General features: G+C 45.9%; 1 protein-coding gene across 10 annotated transcripts in view; it reads right to left on the bottom strand.

The window, feature by feature from the left end:
* LOC111873584 (actin-binding LIM protein 3) overlaps positions 1-18,280 on the bottom strand; it is a 137,311-nt gene that overhangs the window by 86,427 nt on the left and 32,604 nt on the right. For 9 of the 10 annotated variants that reach the window (XM_023868418.2, XM_033755124.1, XM_023868412.2 and 6 more), the window contains exon 2: positions 17,266-17,699. The exons of the other annotated variant lie outside the window; for it this stretch is intronic. In XM_023868418.2, the coding sequence (XP_023724186.1) occupies positions 17,266-17,530 (265 nt within the window). In that variant the 5' untranslated portion in view covers positions 17,531-17,699. The remainder of the gene's footprint in view (positions 1-17,265; positions 17,700-18,280) is intronic. 10 annotated transcript variants of the gene reach the window in all.

Here is an 18,280-nt window from a genome sequence, read left to right as displayed (position 1 = left end):
ACAACAAAAATGGCAAATTTTCCAAAAGACTTTTCTTCACTGTGCTGTAAACGTGAGCTTGGTTTCCCGGCTTGATCTGCAGTCAGTGCTTCAGGTGCTTAACAATCGTAACACAAAGGTCTACTATCAGCAACAAGGCCCACACTTCACTCTATCGTAAGCCAGTGAAATCCAGATACACTTGAAAGGATTCTGACGATGGTGTATACTGCACTTCTTCTGGCTTAATTTGGACTTCATCCATCGTCTGATATGTAAAAGACAAAACACAACGACGTTTCGGATAGGGAAGGATAAACCTACTCAGTTGGGCCCGTTAGAAAGAGCTAGTCTTTTACATTCCAGACGATGGATGAAGTCCAAAATAAGCCAGAAGAAGTACAGTGAAATCCAGTTAATATTACCAAGAAAAATTCGTTTAATATCTCTAGTATATGGGCATACAGCTAAAACTACGCACTGTAGCCTAAGGAAAGATCGAAACTGCCACAGCCGAAAAGGAATACGTTAACTTACGCATAGGAAAAGAAATTAATCCGCCATCGCAACAAAAATCCGATTTACCGTCCTGTCAAGGTTTCCTTCAATACACTGAACTGATATATTCGTCATGCAGACTATCAATTATCTCCATTAAAAACATTTCAGGATGGCATCTGTGACGAAACTTCCAAGGCCATCTTAACATCTTACTGTAAACATACCAGCCATGTGTCACTTTGTGCTAACGTGGATTGAGCATGGAACCACGAAGTCCGGATAACTGGTACCGCTGCCAAGGAAACAGCAGGGTCTCGCGGTCCTCAATCTATCCTCCAACCCTACACTCAGTCCACCTTCCTCACTTGGAAAGGATATGCTTCTAGGGACCAACGGGCATGTCCGTCCTCAACTGACAGAAGACGTTATGCACAAAATTCTGCGTGACCCAGGCTCTGAACTAGAAGATACACAGAGCTATATCAAGACTAAATGCAACATCGCAGCAATAATTATATTTACTGCCAGATATTACCTCCAAAGAACAACGTTCTTCTTAAGACGTCGATATTAAAGAGATTCCCCTATTTCTGTCACTGGCAAGTTCTCAGGTGCCTGCCAGCGGACCGCATATTCAACAATCAAATCCAGTCCACCCCTCCGCATTCCATCTCGTGCATGTGTGGCTTACTTTAAGACGCAGCTGGTATACAGACGTGGAATCATAAAATGACTGATGAATTAAAAAAAAATGGAACGAGCGGTCGTAGAATCGTCGAGGTACTTATCCAAGCATTTTCCTGAAGAGTGTGAGGAAAACCACGTAAAACGTCAAGACATCCTTTTCTTCTTCTTCTTTTTCTTTTCTCGGGGTGGGGTGAGACTGAGTCCACTTGGTACTGCGGCCACTACTGGCCTATTGTACGGGTCCCAGCTGATGAATGTGGAGCAATCGTTGGAATGAGAATCAGCAGGGGAAACCGAGTACTCTCAGAAAACCTGCCTCAGTGTCACTTTGCCCACCACAAATCTCACATCACCTGACCCTGGCTAGAACCCGGGCCACCACAGTGGGAAGCCGGCGACTAATTGCCTCAGCTGTGGCACGGGCAAAGTTCAGACTGAAAACAGTTCCTTCCGAATACAAATCTACTCGTAGGTTGTTACTGCTACTCCAACCTGCTCGAAGAAGGTACACACTATGAACTGATATATATACAGGCAAACCCCTGTATCCCTGTAACAGGCCGTGAAGGCCCATAGGGTTGTGAGACGCTGAGGGTCTCACATTATCTAGACAATCGGCTCAAAGACGGCGGTAAGGTTGTCAGCCTTACGCGCCGGCCGCGCTTTACTCACCAAGAAAATTATTTAATTAATTCCTGGTACTCATCTCTGTTAGAGGCTGAGTCGACCCCAGGGCCACAGTGCGGCTGGAGGATTAGGTCGATTGAAAAGAATCCAATGACCTCATCGGGACTTTAACCCGCGACCTGGCTTGTAGCATAGTGCCTCAACCAACTACGATACGGCGTGCCCCATTGTACCAAAGTGAAAGTCTACATCAATAATTTTGGTGCATGAGAAGGAAACGATTCACCACTCTCCGTCTATTCTCTGGCTCCATGGATTATCAGAAGGCGCAATTAGACGCTGTACCAAGATTAATGGCAACTCTAGAAATGAACCTGTCAAATGGCCTGCTGCTTGTTCCCCCAGACAAATGTTCCACGAGATCGCCTTATCATCCCCAAGAAAACAACGGTCGTTTCTTACGTCACTGACAGTTGGGCCCAACTTCTGTAGGGGGGAACTCTTCCGATGGAGGCACTGGGACTCACTAAGAGACGTCAGACATACCTGGCTCCTGGTTTCAGACTCCCTGCCGTTACGACAGCCCTTCAAATGGGCACGGAAAAAAGCGAAAGCAAGAGAGAAGATTGGAAAGGGGTGGACACAATATACCTATATCGCTGCCCCTTTCAGGCGTGAAGGTTATCTACAGGACAATAGTATTCAAGAGTTTAGCTCCTACCGCATAACAAAACACCCCGCATGCTTATTGTAAGGACCAGTTCTAGGGGTAAAGGGCGGCCAGAGCGCAAGGCTGACACACTTGCCATCTGTGAGCGGAATGTCTAGAAAATGTGGGAGCCTCAACGTCTCACAACCCTATGGGCCTCCACGGCTTGTTACAGGGATAAAGGTAAAGTTGTTGTGTGCTTGACTAATTAAGCACTACACGGCGAAGGCGTATGCGGGAGTAGATGTATAGATCCATGTTTTCTTGACCTCGGCACCAGTTGGAGGTGAGTGGTCAGCTTCATGGCCCTGCCACTTAACCTCCGGGGAAAGATCCCCCGGTAACAATTGGACAGGAGGCTCGGTGGGCTCCAGAGCCGGTCTGGACGACGTGGGCTGAAACTCCGACCCATCAGCCGTCCAGCCCGTAGCCAGTCGCTATACCGACTGCGCTTACCTAAAGAGGTGGTGCATACAGTAATCATTGTGCTCTAAATGGTTAAGTACGACGCCAAGCGGACACATGAGAACATGAGTTTATGTGAGGATCCAAGCATTTTGTATTCCCTTCTATATTTCTGCAGTTTACGACACTGTCAGTATCCCGAATATATAGTCGAATGAAATGCAAAGAATTGGGAAGGAACCGGTCGTAACCTAATCGAGACAGCAGCTCGGAATGTGTGTGGAAACGCTGATCAGGGAGCTGAGGGCAACATCTGAAACCAAATGGGATGAAATGATAGGGGCTTCGAGAAACTGCACAACTGCACTGCACTAGGATCCTCATCATTTGCCAGATATATTCAGAATGATCAATCCAAGTAGGATGAGGTAGGCAGGGAATGTAGCACGGATGGGAAATACATAGGGGGTTTCGGAGAGACAACATGTGGACAGAGACGTAGGTGGGAGGATAATACTAAAATGAATCTCTGAGAAATAAGAATGGGGAATGGGTTTATCTACTTCAGGATAGGGGACAGCAGTGGGCGCTTGTTAACATGGTAGTGAACCTTTGGCTCGTATAGCTGAATACTGTTGGCTTCTCATGCACAGCTGTCCCCATTCCACTGTTAGTTCGTCTCTCCTTCAGAGCCCGTAAGTCTCACAGCAGAAGTGCGGAGGAACTCGAGTAATGCACAGCCCATACTGATTCAGCGAGGTCATCTTGGGTCATACAATGCTCGCAACTATGGCTTCCGACGTCTAAATGGAGTCTAGTCAGTGTTCTCTGTCACTGTCAATGTTTACATCCTCCACAAGTAAAATTACAAATTCAACGAACGCACCTGTGCACAGACAGTTCAGGTGCTCTCCACCTGCGACGACACGGCCATCATAATACCAAACAATCCCCGATTCTGCTGAAATACAGGGACACGCACGTGCCATGTATTTCGACTGGGTTGCGTGTTAAGACGCATCAGCAGTGTGAAAGGGAAAGAACGCGATGCCCTACAGCCCTTATCTCAGGGGACAAATTCACTGAGCATTCAAATGAGAACGACCAGGTCTAGAAACACGGACAGTAAACACCGTATTAAAGGCTTAAAGTCTGGCTGGTTGCACACGATCAGCGTCAAGTTTTCTCCATAATGTTCTGGAATCTACAAAATTAATGTGTGGCTTCAACCGTACAACTATTCATCGCCATATTGATTGCAATTACACATGCAATTCCTTGAAATAGGTTAGGCAACTGCAGATGTAATGACGGAAAAGCAAAGGTAAAAAAAAGCTGTCCATGTGCTTAATTGGGCACCATGCCATGAAGACATATGGGGGAATGGAGGTATAGCTCCACCATTCTTGAACTCGGGACAAAACGGAGGTGGTCAGCTTCAAGCCCCGGCCGCTTTACCTCCGGTACCCAGCGGGCTAGGAGGCTGGGTTGGCCTAGAGGTGGATTGGTCTGGACGCTGTGTTGCAGAAAATATCTTACCCCGGCCGACCAACCGGTAGTACGTCGCTGTTAGAAAAGCTGCAAAACAAGCTTTCTCTTCAGAAGAGTAGTATCTTCAGGGATTGTTTTGCAGAAAACAAGTACTGTCTCCATTTTCACGGCTGAAGATATGAGCAAGCAACATGCCAGTTCTGTGAAATGCGCCTGGAAAACATGGTTAGAGGACAGGTATGATAGTGGCACGATTTAAGGGTGACTATAGACGGGGTATGGATTTTCGAATGGATTTATGGACCACTATACACGCTACTCGGAACTATACGTAACCACAGCCTGATGTGTCTTCACCAGCCGTTCTCTGGTAAATGCCTCTAACACTGGATATTCTTCAGCTTCACGCGCTCGGGTTCTATCTTCACAGCCTCCCGTGCAGAACACACCTCTCAGCTGAGTTGCCCCAATTGCCTACAAGATAATTCTTCGGGACGGAACACATACAAAACACCGTTTCCAATAGTAATTTTACTGTTGTGTTCGTATTTGTTGCCGCGGGAACTTGTTATAACGATCCGTTGCCTAGAAACTGGTTGCAGAACACAGTTGTTTATTAGCCTGTTGCATAGCAACGGCTGTACACGCTACAACTGTAAAGCAAACGTGGCCCTGAAAAGTGCCGAATTTACAAAGTGAACATATTAGAGAAGGTGGGAGAAAGGTGGCAGGAGTGATGAAGGAGGTACAGGTGGAACCTGGGGGGGGGGGGTGCGTAACTACAACTAATATTTGACTTTCGTTATGTACAAACTTAATACACTTACTGCATAAAGGGGAGCGGCATCATTTGCCTAAACAAATACCGTTATCACGCAAAGTAAACAACCTTTTTCAGATTTCACAACAGGAAATACAATTACGTAGCCGCGTGCGTTGACTTGGCGTAGCGATGGAATGCCCGCTTTCGCTGTAAATCCTCTGCAACTACACTTGGGGCCCCAAGTGGCTATGGAAGAGGGTCGACCATTTGCGGGTATATTAAGCCCATTAGGGCTGGTAAAACGACAAAATACGTTACTCCAAAAACTGAATACATAATTTCCACCTACTGAGTATTTACGTAACGCCTCTTTCATTAATGACAGATTGAAACAGCAGTGAATAATGTATTCGAAAATACGTGCACGAAGTGACCCAATTTGGGGTGGTACCCCGGCGTTTTCCAGGAGGGAAGGACTCTTACTGCCCCCTGCATTACTCAGTTTCATTGTGCAAATTACATTTTCCTTCCCAATACTGACACAAACCCGCAGATTCTGCAATTCTTCTTTACGTTGAGTTTGCAACATGGGGCCATGTGCACGAAACCAGTATTTCAAAAGCCTCTGACGTCTGTCTACTCGCGGCGCATGCGTGCAATGACAGTCTATTAAGAGCGTACATCCTGCTAAAGGGAGTCGTGGGTAATCCCAATTGGACATGTGGGCCGTATTATGTACCAGCTGCAAAATAAAAAGTTATGTAAAACTGGCGTGCTGTCTACTGTTTCTCCATGGTGATGATCAGCAGCATGTGGTTCGAAGGCCACAAGAAACTGTGGAGATGAGTGAAGAGCTCAAAGTATGGCTGGGTGTCAGGAGAAGAAAAACAGGGACAACTCTTTCCGCATTTCAACTGTCTTCACTACAGGCAAAAGCACTATGCCATGAAGACATGTGGGAGTGGAGGTACAGTTAAACCATTAACCTCGACACTAACTAGGTGGACAGGGCGACGGGGTGATGGATAATGTCAAAAAACCAAAGAATTTTAGGAATGTCTACTATACCACTCCGCTCTGCTTACCGCCTGCTGGTTGCCTGCTTTACTTACCCTTACATCCGGAAAATGGTTGTGCACTCCTCCGAAACGTCGGTGGACTTCTACCGTACAACACGGCGTTGCATCCCGGAAGATACAGTCACCTCTGTGGGAACCACTGACTTGTCTGGTTATTTTAATAGATGTGACTGAATATTTATATGGAATCTCTCTCCTCTGACCACGTGAGAGCCGCCACTGTACACCCCTAGCGCAATAAGTAGTCCAGTAGCGGGATCCCACTCATTCATGACGAACCTACAAATTGGATTCCTTCGGCAGGCACCGTTAACAGAGACGGGGCTTCCTGGCTAATATTCCGGGGTGAGAACACTTCAGTCACCGCCCCTGCGCTCTGAGGGTGTCACCACATGAGACGTGAAACACGCCAATACTCCCGGTGTTATATGAACTAAATTCTAAAAATAAAGACAAAATAGAGAGATTTTGTCACTGTAACAAAATGTTCCAGGTTTCTTTCTCACACTGCTGAATCGAGTTTTTATTAAATGTGACACGGCGCCCGTGACAGAAATTATGTTCCGAACTGAAATTCTTTTCACGGAGTACCAATGTTAATTCCATTTTAAAGCCATATATTATTTATTTATTACGGGTTCTCCTCAGTGTACTTACAAACCAATCACAGGAACCAAAACTGAAAGCAAATACATGTCTCTACAAGCTGTTCTAAGCAAGCCTGCCTTACTTACTTAAGGAGCTGAGCCCTTCTTGAGGAGAAGCCAAATCTGCAGCCACTCAAGAACTTCCCAGCATTTTACGGAACCCGAAGGTTTATTACCAGGGCCGGGATTTTGATGACATGTCATCTTTTTTTCCTTGTATCCTATGCGATGCTCTTAAATATATAAATCTCGGATATGAGCTGCTGGTTACAGAAATGTAAATTTTATAGGTAATTTTTCGACATCTTTAGGTTTAAGGTAATTTTTTTTATTTTGGGGGCAATTTTTTGGTAAATGTTTGGACTTTCATGGGCATTTCTTGTCATTTTTGGACATTTTAGGGAATTTTTCTTCATATATTTTCTGAAATGTGAATTACATGGAAGCGAAGTGTTCTTTCTTTTCTCCTTTAGGTAATTTTTCTGGATTTTTTCGGTCATTTTTTTAATATTTTCAGGTCATAAAAATCCGGGCCCTGCATATTACATTTTCGGCTCATATTTTAGGTCATTTTTCTGAATTTTTAAAATATTTTTAGGTCATCAAAATCCGGGCCCTGTATAGTACTGTGTTCACAAGAGCCCTCCAGCGGTCCATATCCTGAGCCAGATCAATCCAATCCATCATATCCACTCTAACATCAATTTTAATACTGTCCACCCACCTACGCCTTGGTCTTTACAGTGGTCTCTTTCCTTCTGGCTTTCCCACTAATATCCTATATGCATTCCTCTTCTACCCCATTCTAAGCCAGTCTAAAAGTGTGGACCAACTTTGTGAAATTTCGTTATCGTACTGCTACCCAAAAATTCTTTGTTAGCCTACTTCCGCCATTTCTAAAACAAAAAAGTAGAGTTATTATTACAGTTGGGAGTCTGGATAGCTCACGCGGTATAGCGACGGACTGCAGTCTGGACTACACAGGGTTCGATTCCCGCCATAGCGTTCAGACCGGCTCTGGGGCCTACCGAGCCTCCTCCTGTCCAATGGGTGCCGGGAGCGACTTCCTCGACGAAAAAGCAGCCGGGGCGTCAAAGTGACAACTCACCTAAATACAGTGCCGAGTTGAAGGATGATGGAGCTATACCTCCACTCCCCCGCATGTCTTCATGGTACACTGCTTAATAAACCACAAAGAAACTTACTTTTATTATTACTATTATCTGATGGGAGTTATTTACATTACAACCTGACACGTATCGAGGAAAATATGGATTAATATATTTTCATGAAACAAGTTTTTATTAATAACCGTCAAAACCACTGAGACCGGAAACTATAGCCATTACAGAGCTTGCTGTTTTACATCACGTACATTATACAACGCTTCGGAGGTAATAACCACCAAATTAAGAAGTCGGACTTCATTACACGTCAGTATTTACAACTCACTGCCGTCATACGTCGCGCAATGCACTTTCCGGTATAGCAGCTGCATTATTACCTTGTCTGAAATGCCTACCCCTTCCCAGTGGGAGAATGTCCGGCGGTTAGTTTGCCCGGATAAAATTCTAGACGGTGTCAATTGGGAACACTGTTAAAATTCCTTCTTCGTGGGATATTTTTCTATGCTGCCAGTAGCACACTATAGCCGAATGGCACATGATAGATGAATTGTAAGCGGGCAACGCCTAACCGTGACTATCCCAGCGTTTTCCTGGAAGGGCTGAGGGCAAACACGAGAACCCTCAGTCACAATAGGCAGTGCGCCGGCAGAGATTAGAACCGGACGCTTCCCGAATATGAATCTAGAACGTTACTGCCACGCTAAACCGCTCGGTGAACAGAGAACGTATACCGTAGCGACTGCCATAAAAAATCAGGAAAAATACTGTCACAGAAGCTCGCTCATAAATGCCAAAATCGCCTAGAAAATACAACTCACAATTCAGTGACATTCCGATTGGTGCGCTCTCCGGCACAAAGACGGACCGACAAGAGAGAGAGAGAGTACAGAGAATCGCTAATTAAATTAGATATGAACACGACAATTTTCATTGCCAACTTGGTAAAAGAAAAAAGGATGAAGCATTTCTACACTGCCTGTAATTAGCCGAGGTTTTAATATAAAGAAATGACGTGTTCTGCTTTTAAATGGGAATACATATGGATGATTACGTCACCACTTGCGCTGCGACATGTTACAAAACTTGTATATGCCGGCCGGCCGGCCCCATGCAGGTGCGTCCTTCGTGCTACATCACGAAATTATGTCGACCAATCGGCTTTCACTTTCACACGCAACAAAAAGCTTTCTTTCCAGTTTTCCAACTGTCATAGTGTGCAGATGGGCCTGAAAGAAATGAATTTAACACCGTAGCTCGGGTGACTCAGTCAGTACACCGACTAGGCTACTGGGTACACGACCCAGAAATCGGGGTTCGATTTTTCTCTTGTCCATACGTTCAAAGCAGGTCTGTGGCCCACCCAGATTCCTATACGATGGGTAAAAAAAAGGTGAAGTCCTCCCTATGCTTAACTAATTAAGCACTACTCCATGAAGGTGTATGGGGGAGTGGATGTATAGATCCACATTTTCTTGACCTCAGTACTAGCTGGAGGTGAGTGGTCAGCTTCACGCCCCTGCCGCTTTACCCTCGGGGAAAGAGCTCCCGGTACCCATTGGCTAGGGGGCCGGGTGGGCCATATACAGAAGAGAAACTTCTGACCCTACCGGGAATGGAACTCCGACAGCTCAGTCGTTCAGCCCGTAGGCAGTCCCTATACCGACTGCGCCATCCCGGCTCACCATTGGATGGGTGCCTGGGAAATATTTTCAGCGGGACTAAAGCGGCCAGGGATTGAAGCTGACAATTTCCTTCAAATTAGTACCGAGTTAATAACGTCGGGGGCTCAATTAATTAGTAGGGCCAGACAGTCAGTCAGGCAGCGTCTTAACCTTGAATGAAACGCCTGAGTTTCTCAGGACGAAGCACGGGCGCCATAACCATTCAATGGCGACTACTGGTTAAGTGCCGCAGATATGCCTCAGTTTAAGCAATCATGTTCTGCTATCAACAGTCCCGTGCCTTATAGCGTCATCATGGTAAATATTATTACTCCTGGGGCTTGTCCTGTTTACAGACACCAACCGAATGATTCCAACGTAATACAAACCCATTAAATTCTAGAGCAAACAGAACACGCTAGTTAAACTATGCTTCGTGCCGTGTACTGCTCCTAACCTTTTGCCCTTCGACAGATCATGAAGTAACACTAAGGTCACGCCTCGGTCAATTAAACAGCAGATTATTAAAACATGGCTATATCGCATACAGCACTGACAAGGTCAAACCGCTTCACAGCAGGCCGATCGATGGTTTTCTTCCTCTGTACGGCAAATCCCCGCAAGATAAGTAAACTGAAACTTCAATTTTTTGGTACTTTACCTGAAAAGTTCACTGATAACAAACAGCCCGTCCCTGGACCCGGTCTTAAGCCAGTTGTATCCACATTCACATTACGTAATCCTGCACTCGAGGTACGTTACCCATATCTGAACCTAACGCCGAGACAGTTACGTCGAAAATTTACATTATCTGTACCTCGGCTTGATAAACCTGTCACTGCCAGCTGATGTCACCGAATACGGTACAGGCTGGTCTAGATGAACTGCTTTGGATCTGTTTTCGGTAGGTACTCGGCTTGAATCTCGGCGGGGATATCGGCTATCATGACGTGGAATTCCTCAGCCCCTCCAGGAAAACGGTGGGATAGTACCTCGAACCACAGCCTTCTAAATCCTCTCCAATTCGTCATCCGACGGTATAGTCGCCATAATGAGAGTGTCGTTAAATGACTGGCCAAGTATATGAGATCAAGTGGACACTTTCCAAGAGCTTACCACGCTCCAGTAGTTTCCTCTTGACCCCTACACAACTGAAAGTTCTGTTCTGTACTCAAAACGCAGAACACTTTAAAACACAAGATGTTGGCATGACGCACTTCGGCGCTCCGAAGGGTGAGGCTGCTACTAGTAGATGGGGGCCAATGTCTGCACCCCAAGAAGCTGATGCGTAAATTTCGAATCGTTCACCCGCGATTGCCACGCGCTGCAGTGGCTGGAGAGAACTGTTGTTCCGAAACGAACTAATTCGCATGACCGGCCAGATATTCAGGACAGATTTGATATCCCTGCTCATTTTATTCTCGTTTTGCATGACTACTTCTTTACTGTTTCACCGTCCCCGTCGTGTTTTTGTTTGGGCTGTAGAACAGTTTTACACCAGCTGAGTTTTTCGAATTCTAAGTAATAGAGGACACTCTAGGCAATAGAGGACACGACGTTTCGGAAACTGGATCTGTTTCCGTCTTCAAATGAGAGAGGAAGACACCTACTCAGTTGGGCCCCTTAGAAAGAGCTAATCTCAAACTGGACAAATCCTGTCAGATTTACCCAGCTATTTCAGTATATAAGACTAGGCTAGTTCAGTGGGAGATAACAAGAAATCATAAAACAAAAATTGTGATAGAGCACTCACATACGTGGAACTAGGATAGATCAGGAGGTAGAAATTTGTGTTAGGAACCTAGCTGACAAAAACTAAGTGCATGAGCACCAATGCGAATAAAATGGGGGAAAAATTGGAAGAAATGTAATATCTACCACTAGCGCCATCTGTGGAGTAACGTCCGAAACGTCGTATTCTCTATTACCTAGAGTACCGGACGATGGAAAAAAGTCTAAAAACCCAGTAATTCTGTGTGTTATCCACCATCGTCAGAACCCTTTAGAATCAATTTTCTACCACTTGCTGATTCAGACTATGGATCCACGATCCATGGACTACATTCAATTATTGGAACAACACGTATAGGCGATACTGAATCAAGTAAAAACATTATTTTAACGTAGTGACAACTCCCTCAATGCAATAAATAAAACTCGGCCGGTACAGCGACGGGCTAAGCGGAGGGGTTCGAATCCCGTATCTTCATGATCTCCAGCCCGGCTCTGGGGCCCACCCAGTCTCCTAGCCAACGGGTACCGAGCCCTAATGTAACTGAAATATATAAAAAGGTAAAGTTATCCTTGTAATTAGTTATACAATCAAGCACTACACCGTGAAGACGTATAGGGAAGTGGAGTATGGGTCCACCGTCCTTAACCTCAGCACTAAATACAGTGAATGGTCAGCTTCACACCCCTGCCGCTTCACCCCCCACCCCCTACACACTGCATAAAAGGCAGCCCGCAGCCTAGTTAAACTAACACACTACAAATAAGGAAACCAAATAAAATCATTAACAATAAAGTGTTTCACGAAGATCAGTCAATTCGCGTCTGTAATTGTTAACTTTTGGAGTAGAACTTTTGGATTCGGACATGAAACTGCCTAAGAGAATTTCGGAGATGAGTCATACGAGTACAGGTTATTTCGCAAACACAAGAAAATGTTACCACATCCACTGCGGCATGTTCTGAACGGCAACACGAAGTTACTTTAAGTCACTGATAGTGCATAGACTGACCCGCAGGACACGATTATTCATAAATGAAGATGTGGAAGGACTCAGTCGTGGCTTGGATGGGCTGATGAATACCACGAAAAACCTGAGTCAGGCCAGCCGACGTCCCGGCCGGGTCTTGAACCGAGCATGTCCCAATTTCGAGTAGAGGCAGTTACCGCTACACCAACCCGTTCCGTGAATTCCTCTTAAGCCGGACGCATATGACTGTTTCTCTTAGCACTACCGCAACTAGGAACGCGTGGTCTGCTAAATGCGTTGTCTTCTGTACAAGTCGCAAAGCGTAAGGGGACAAATCCAGTCTCGTAGCGCTGTGTTTCTAAGGAGCTTGTCCTCCTGTTCCCAACCCTCCACACATCTTGTTCATTACGTTGTCCAAAATACGCTTCTTTGTCTCTACGGAAATGACGCTAGTCCGACAGAGCCCACCATAAGTTAAGTTCTTTTTGCGTTCTGCCAATCTGTAAGAGTTCCCTCGTGGCATGAGACCATCTCCATGGCAACTGATGGAGCAGTGTATCAGAGATGTGGAGCCGATCCCCGTGTTGTTTCTTGATTTACTTGATGACACTTAATTAGATCGCTTAACGTCGAGTGAGAAGACATTAAAAATAAACTTGGAATGACTTTCCAGGAACCATCTGGCATCCCTTCGTTTATTTTTCAAGACGAAGAAAATTATACACGAACACGACCCTCGTCATTTCTACATATTCACTGAATATCCTCACGGTCACCAATCAGAATCGAAAAACCCCTTTGTAGACCCAGAAGTAGACTGTTGCGAGGATAAAATTAAAACGACAGTGATTGTAGCTGTGGGCTGCATTCATCTCAGGCTAGATATCCTAAACATGAAAATAAACATTCGAAATCAACAAATGTATGAATTCTGCTTGCCACTTCCGCCACTATCAGCTTCTGAGAAGGGCTTTGCTCCACAGATTCAGTTAGCTTCTTTCCTTCTCTGGGGCACGCGGTAGTGGCGCAGTTGGTTCAGGCACTATGTTACAAACAGGAAGGTCCCGCGTTCGATTCCCGATGTCACTGAAACTTTCGATATCTAATCATTTCAGCCGCATTATGGCATTCGAGTCGACTCAGCCTCTAACTCAAACGAGTACCAGGAATCTTCCTGGGGTAAAGTTGCGGCCGGCACGTGAGGCTGACAACCTCACCGCCATCTGTAAGCCGATTGTCTAGAAGAAGTGAGAACTTCGACGGCCTGTTAGAGGGGTAACCTTCTGTCCCTGCCTACCACTTGCCTGGACGTGAAGAAAATCACGTAAATCTTGTTCACCACAGCCAATCTGTGGATTGAGACCCGGAGCGGCGTTATCACATGAATACCGTGAATCCAGAGCGCTGATCCCCCTGCAAAGGTCTGAGAAGTCTTCGGACAATGTAGGAAAAATTCCTGTTTTCGAAAACCACTGTGAATCCGGGACGTGTGAACATTCGACACTGTTGCCACTGCCCGTGGCCAATACGCAGCACGAAGAGGGCAGTATTACCCGTAGCAACAGCTTCTTCACAATAAACCGTTCAAACGCGACCTGGGAAAGGCACAAAAATCCAAGATGACCATGTAATAATTTCTACTCGTATTACACATTAGGAGCCAGGATAACGCAGTCGGTACAGCGGCTGGGTACGGGCTGAAAGGAGGGGTTGGGGCTCGAGTCCAGGTAGGGTGCAGAATTTTCTCTTCTCCACGTCGTCCAGACCGGTCGTGAGGCCCACCCATCCTCTTAACCAAAGGGTAAAGAGGCTCCTTCCCTGGGGGTAAAGCGGCCGCGGCGTGAAGCCGACCATTCACCCATCAGCCAACGCCGCGGTCACGAAAACATGGATCCATACATCCACTTCGCCACATGCCTTCACGGCACTGAGAACTTGGTAAGCACAGGAACAAGTTTACACATTGGACAGAACTTCACACGAGGTTAACGCTGCAGTGTCTCCTCAGGTAAATCCGGATACACCGATTGATATGGGCTCACACAAAATGGTCTCCACTTCATGCCGCAAGCGAGATAACAAGCTCCTCCTTGGCTTCCAAGTTCTCATGGCAATGCCTACGAAGATACTATCTCCTGCGATGAGGCGGCATACTCTGGTAGACGTTTACCGACTTTTCGGCGGTACGTACTGCCTTTATTTTCAGGATCGCTTGCTTCTTGTCAGCTATTTTCTCGGCATATTCTTAGATCCTAAAATACAGATGCATCATGTTCCTCCGAAACGTCCGTATGGCCCTCGTGTCACAACTCAGAAGGCCACAAATGAGAACGANTTATTTTCAGGATCGCTTGCTTCTTGTCAGCTATTTTCTCGGCATAATCTTCGATCCTAAAAGACAGATGCAGCATTTCCTCCGAAACGTCCGTATGGCCCTCGTGTCACAACTCAGACGGCCACAAATGAGAATGGCTTACAAATGTCAACCAACTGGTTAAGTCTGGGTCAGCCAAGACCGTGATGTCACTGGCAAGACGAGGAATGACTGTCATCTTATTATACACTTAACCCTTCTAACCTCTGATATTAGCGGGGCCTCCCATACACATATCAACACACCCATTCACGTCCTCGCCCTTCCAACAGCTCTAAGTGCATATGCCCCACTGAGCACTACGCCATGAAGATGAGGGAGTTTTTTTATTGCTAGTGGGGTGGGACTAAGTCCTTTGTACTGCGGCCACTTCTGGCCTATTGTACCAGCCCCAGATGATAGGTGAGGGCGATTGTGGAGCAATCGGTGGAATGAAGATTGGCAGGGGAAACCGAAGTACTCAGAGAAAACCTGCCCCAGCGCCACTTTGTCCACCACAAATCCCACTTGACCAGACCCGGGATCGAACCCGGGCAGCCGCGGTGGGAAACCAGCGACTAACCGCTTGAGCTATGGCGCGGCCCTATGAGGGAGTTAGGCACTACATTCGGGGCAGGAGCTCTCAGCACGCATTCCACAGAAAGCTGGGAGCTCCTATCCGTAGCTACGCAATGTCGATTTTCTGGGGAATATTTCACATGCACGGCCTAACGGAAGTTCACTCTACTCTCGTTATCGGGTAATTCACCGTCATCACACTGCAACACCCGCATTACGGAATTCGACTGTGCTGAACTCTTCTTGAGGAGCCAACAGTGCTCGGCACCTCACGTGTTCAGAAGAACATCCTCAGCCTCACCTATTTCTCTACGATCAATTTTAATATTAACATCCCTCCTACGTCATGGTCGTCCTAGTGCTTTCCCGCAGGTTTTACTACTAAAACCCAATGCGTACTATACGCCCTGCCCATCTGATACTCTTTCACTTGATCATTCCAATAATATTTGCCGAGAAGTTATGATGTTCTCGTTATGTTATTTGCTCCATTTCCTAATATTTCGCCCTCTCAGTTCCAGGTCTCAAACACCTTCAGTCTATGTTATTCCGTGACGTCGGGCAACAATTTCACACCCATACAAAACTACAGGTAATATGAGTTTAAGGTGTTTAGTACGCAGGCGTGAAGATAAAATATTCCCAATTTAATGGCAGCAACCATTTATCGAGTTTAATCCCCATGAATCAAATTCTGCGGCCGTTCCCAAACGCTGCAACTGTGCCACATTTTCAAAGTAGCCACCTTTATGTTATGATCTTGCCTTGCGTTTACTTCTAGACCAACCTCCGTCCTACCGTCCAACAGATATTCTGCAACAATTTTATTATGCCCATTTTTGCTTTTGTTTTCTAATATTCATGGCGAGGCGTGGGTTTCAACATGCCACCTTGTGAATACGTGTACTAGAACAGAACTCTAATCAGCACTGCATCACATGAGCCGACCAGGAATGGTTTCTGGTTGGTTCTTACGTCATTTCGTGATTCTGCATTAACTGCGCATGTCATTTAGCGTCGACTTATATGACAATGGTTTCATGAAGTATGAGGCCTGGCGAAGAAGCCGCCATACCCAGGAAAGAAATAATAATTTATCAACCTTAGAATTTCTGGCGTGGGGAGGGGAGGAATGCATATAGGATATTGGTGTGAAAGCCACAAGGAAACAGACCACTGGGAAGACCAATGCATAGGTGGGTGGACAATATTAAAATGGATCTGAGAGAGATAGGATGGGATTGTATGGATTGGATTCATATGGATCATGATAGGGACCAGTAGAGGGCTCTTGTGGACATGGGAATGAACCTTCGGGTTCCATAAAATGCTGGGAAATTCTTGAGTAGCTGTAGATTTGGCTTCTCATCAAGAAGGGCTCACCATCATAGGTAATGATTTCTGGTGTTAGTACACCAGAAACGTAAAACCCCTTCGTACCAAATGACGCCTCAATTTATTAAACATTTGTTCGGCTGCAACTGATAACACGCACGACTACCCCATACTTCTCTCTGCACACGGAATGCCCTCAATGCAAAGAGACGGCGACGCAGCCGCGAAGTCACGGTGCGAAGACGAGGTGGGGCAAAATCATAACCTACTCCGCCAAAAAAACCGAAATGAAAATGGAGGGCTTAGCGTCACACAAATATTTTTTACTGATCAATTCGAAACATGTTTCGGCCCATAAGCTGATTCTTGAGAAGTACACAAATAGCGTTAAAACGGATACAACCCAATTTTAACTATCAAAAATGTTATACTAGCACTGTAGTTTATTGGTTTTCCGTCACTACTTGTGTATTCAAGGATTCCCTGATGACCTACCTGAACCGAAATATGTGCGCTGTGTGACGGTATCCCCTCCAGGCACCATAAACAAGAAGCAACACAACAAGACAAAAGCCGAACCCTAATGGCTTATGCATTCATACAGACACATACTGTCTTACCCTTCTTGGACAGAGTGATCTTCTTCTTGCAGTCGGAGGCCACGGCGGGCATGGTGGCCGACTTCTGCTGCAGTGCGCGATGCTCGTTCTCCTGCTCTCCGTTCCTGACGCCATTTCTCTTCAACGTATATGACTTCAAATTGGGGCCCACAGTACCGTTTGCGCCCCCATTTTGCTCTTTCAGAATGAACATGGCAGACGCACTTTGGGCCGCTTTCGCCTCAGGAGCAGCACCAACCGCGGCAGATGAAGTCACTGTTTTCATTGTCTTTTTAATTACTCGGATATTTCAAAATATTCTGCACCCCAAGTTAAGGGCACGTCAATAAATCAAGTCCACCTGGAACCAACTGTTCTCGGTTAAATGTGGTCCGCGGTGTACTGACCTTCCCGTGCTCAGCAGAATGCACAGCAGAACTGGTCGAGTCCACTATCTGAAAAACGTGAATGGGTCCCACTCATGACGTCCTCCTCCCACAATGCAACTGCAACCACTGCCCCACCACAGTTCCCTTCACTTCTATTCACGCGTTACCCAGAAACTAGCTCTAAATCATGGCCCATACTTTGTTACACATTGTGACTCGTTGCTTTCCGCCTTAATTTATAGACAAGTTCACTCAGCGGTACCACGAAAAACTCGGGATGTTGGGTGGCGAACCGGCTATTCTGAGATTAATTAATGCATCTAGTGACATACAATACATATGTTGAAACCTGCGGTGAGGTAATAACCAGTTTTCTGAAACAAGGCCTTGTATCTAATCATTAAACGCTCCCATGCCGATCTTAAAGGTTGAACCGATAGTTCATGGTATATTTCTAACTAAATCCGTCGCTTAAACCCATCTGGTACTACATCTGATGTAATGCGGGCGATTCTAGCTGAAGGATTCTACCAAACGCAGTACATGAAATGCCTTGCGCTGAGAATAATACGTGCTGATAAATCAGCAGGAAATGAAATGTGGAAATTCTGTACGCCGGGACACAAAGACCTACAAATGAAACTGGG

The sequence above is a fragment of the Cryptotermes secundus genome, unplaced genomic scaffold (assembly GCF_002891405.2).
Source record: "Cryptotermes secundus unplaced genomic scaffold, Csec_1.0 scaffold631, whole genome shotgun sequence".
Classification (NCBI taxonomy): domain Eukaryota; kingdom Metazoa; phylum Arthropoda; class Insecta; order Blattodea; family Kalotermitidae; genus Cryptotermes; species Cryptotermes secundus.
The sequence above is the reverse complement of the archived record's forward strand: the minus strand, read 5'-3'. Positions and strand labels throughout refer to the sequence as shown.